This window comes from Austrofundulus limnaeus, unplaced genomic scaffold (assembly GCF_001266775.1).
Source record: "Austrofundulus limnaeus strain Quisiro unplaced genomic scaffold, Austrofundulus_limnaeus-1.0 Scaffold30, whole genome shotgun sequence".
Taxonomy (NCBI): Eukaryota; Metazoa; Chordata; class Actinopteri; order Cyprinodontiformes; family Rivulidae; genus Austrofundulus; species Austrofundulus limnaeus.
This window is the reverse complement of record NW_013952432.1, coordinates 688,933-690,801: the sequence shown is the minus strand read 5'-3', so window position 1 is coordinate 690,801 and position 1,869 is coordinate 688,933. Positions and strand designations below refer to the sequence as shown.

The following is a 1,869-nucleotide window of genomic DNA, read 5'->3' as shown; positions in this document are numbered from 1 at the left end:
GACAGCAGTCTGACTTGTGTTGGAAGTCTGAAGTGTACAGAGTGAAAACGAATGGTGAGAGTACAGTTCCCTGTGGTGCTCCTGTGCTGCTGACCACCTGGTTAGACACAAAGTCCTTCAGTCTCACAAACTGTGGTCTGTTTGTCAGGTAGTCTTTGATCCAGGCGATTGTTGAGGCCTCCACCGGAGTCTTCTGGAGTTTCAGACAAAACAACTCACGCTGAATTGTGTTAAAAGCACTGGAGAAATCAAATAACATGATCCTCACAGTGCTGCCTGCTCTGTCCAGATGACAGTGGGTTTGTTGAAGCAGGTGTATGATGGCGTCGTCAACTCCAACTCCACGACGATAAGCAAACTGCAGCGGGTCCTGATGTGTGCTTGTTTGCTTACTCAGGTGGGTCAAAGGGAGTCTCTCTAGGACCTTCATGATGTGGGATGTCAGGGCAACAGGTCTATAGTCATTGAGGGCTGATGGGTGAGTTTTCATATCAAATACAGTTTTTATATCATATATATATACTTCATTTAATTTTGTAATTACATGGAAAAAAATCTTTAGAAAAATTGTAGCTATTTTGAAGTCCAGACTGTAAATAAATTTTATTCGTAATGAAGGACTTTACTTTTGAAATTTCAGCAAAGTTGAAGTGAAACTGAAAGCAGTGCTGATCACAGCAGAATTGTGGTGGAGATGATCCTGACTTGGCAAATGTTTAAAAATGAAACATTTAGAAGAGTAACATCTACTCTGAAAACCATTTCATAAAGAATTAAAAGTTAATAACTGAAAATGTCATCTGATATTTCTGTTAGTTATTCAATTAAATAAACTGATCAAAGTACTGTAAATATACAGTTTTTGCTGGTATGTTTGTTGTTAAAAACATGCCACTATATTTATTTAAAACATTAGTCAAGTATTAGGTATTGAAGAAAATTGAAAAAAATAAAGCTAAAGTACTATTTGTAAATCTCAAATAGCCTAGACAATAAAAACATTTTCCAAACATTTTTTTAAGATGAGTAAACCATGAAAAAGTGTAACTTCTCACAAGTGACAGCACTATTTTCAAATCACATGTATAAACATCAAACTGTACCTTTAGTGAAGTTTAAAGGCAAAGCAACGCCATTCGTATTCGTGTGCGCCAATATGGTCTTTCTGCTCGACAAATACATGAGCTGCTCAAACCCCAGGCAGGTGCCCCACACAGGGAAATAATCCCCCCTCTTGTTTGCCTGAAACATGACACATTTGACTCAACAGTCCAACTGTAACACGCTGAAATTGAGCTACAAAAATTTTATATTCTCACCTCGATGGCAAGCTCATAGAAGATTTTCGCAGCTCTCTGGTAACCAGAAGAGATGATGCTGACACCTCCACCTGGGTACAGGATCCTGTCGAAGAAATGCCACGAATCAAAAACAGAACTGCACACAACAATTTCAATGGGCAGTGTGTCTTTGTAAAAGGTGCTGATATAATCCAGTCTGATGTTTTCACATCCTGGACTTGTAATATTCAAGCAATGCTAGCTGATTTTACTACACAATAGTTACTTATTGTAGTTTTCTTTGTACATTCCTGTAATATTTTTTTTTTCCTATTTCATGGGAGTGTTGGTTAATTTGTTTGCCAGTTTGTACCCCCATCTTGTACTTTAAGGCTGACATTTTTTAAAGGGATCCAAGATTAGTTGTAACATATTGTAGGCTGTTCAGTTTTTATCATTTTTAAACTAAAAGTTTAAAAATATATAACACGGAAGGGTCCATTTTATTTACACGCAAATCATTATTCTGGGTAAATGATGACATGGTCCTCGGTGCGAGGCTGTGAGCGAGCTATATCCACCCTGAAGG

At 37.7% G+C, this 1,869-nt stretch overlaps 1 protein-coding gene across 1 annotated transcript in view; it reads right to left on the bottom strand.

The window, feature by feature from the left end:
• LOC106515525 (gamma-glutamyl hydrolase) overlaps positions 1 to 1,404 on the bottom strand; it is a gene marked incomplete at both ends in the record, with an annotated part of 2,415 nt that extends 1,011 nt beyond the window's left edge. Inside the window, 2 exon segments of the mRNA XM_014005364.1 lie at positions 1,104 to 1,242; positions 1,320 to 1,404. Of these exon segments, the coding sequence (XP_013860818.1) occupies positions 1,104 to 1,242; positions 1,320 to 1,404 (224 nt within the window).
• Between the last annotated feature and the right edge of the window lie 465 nt (positions 1,405 to 1,869).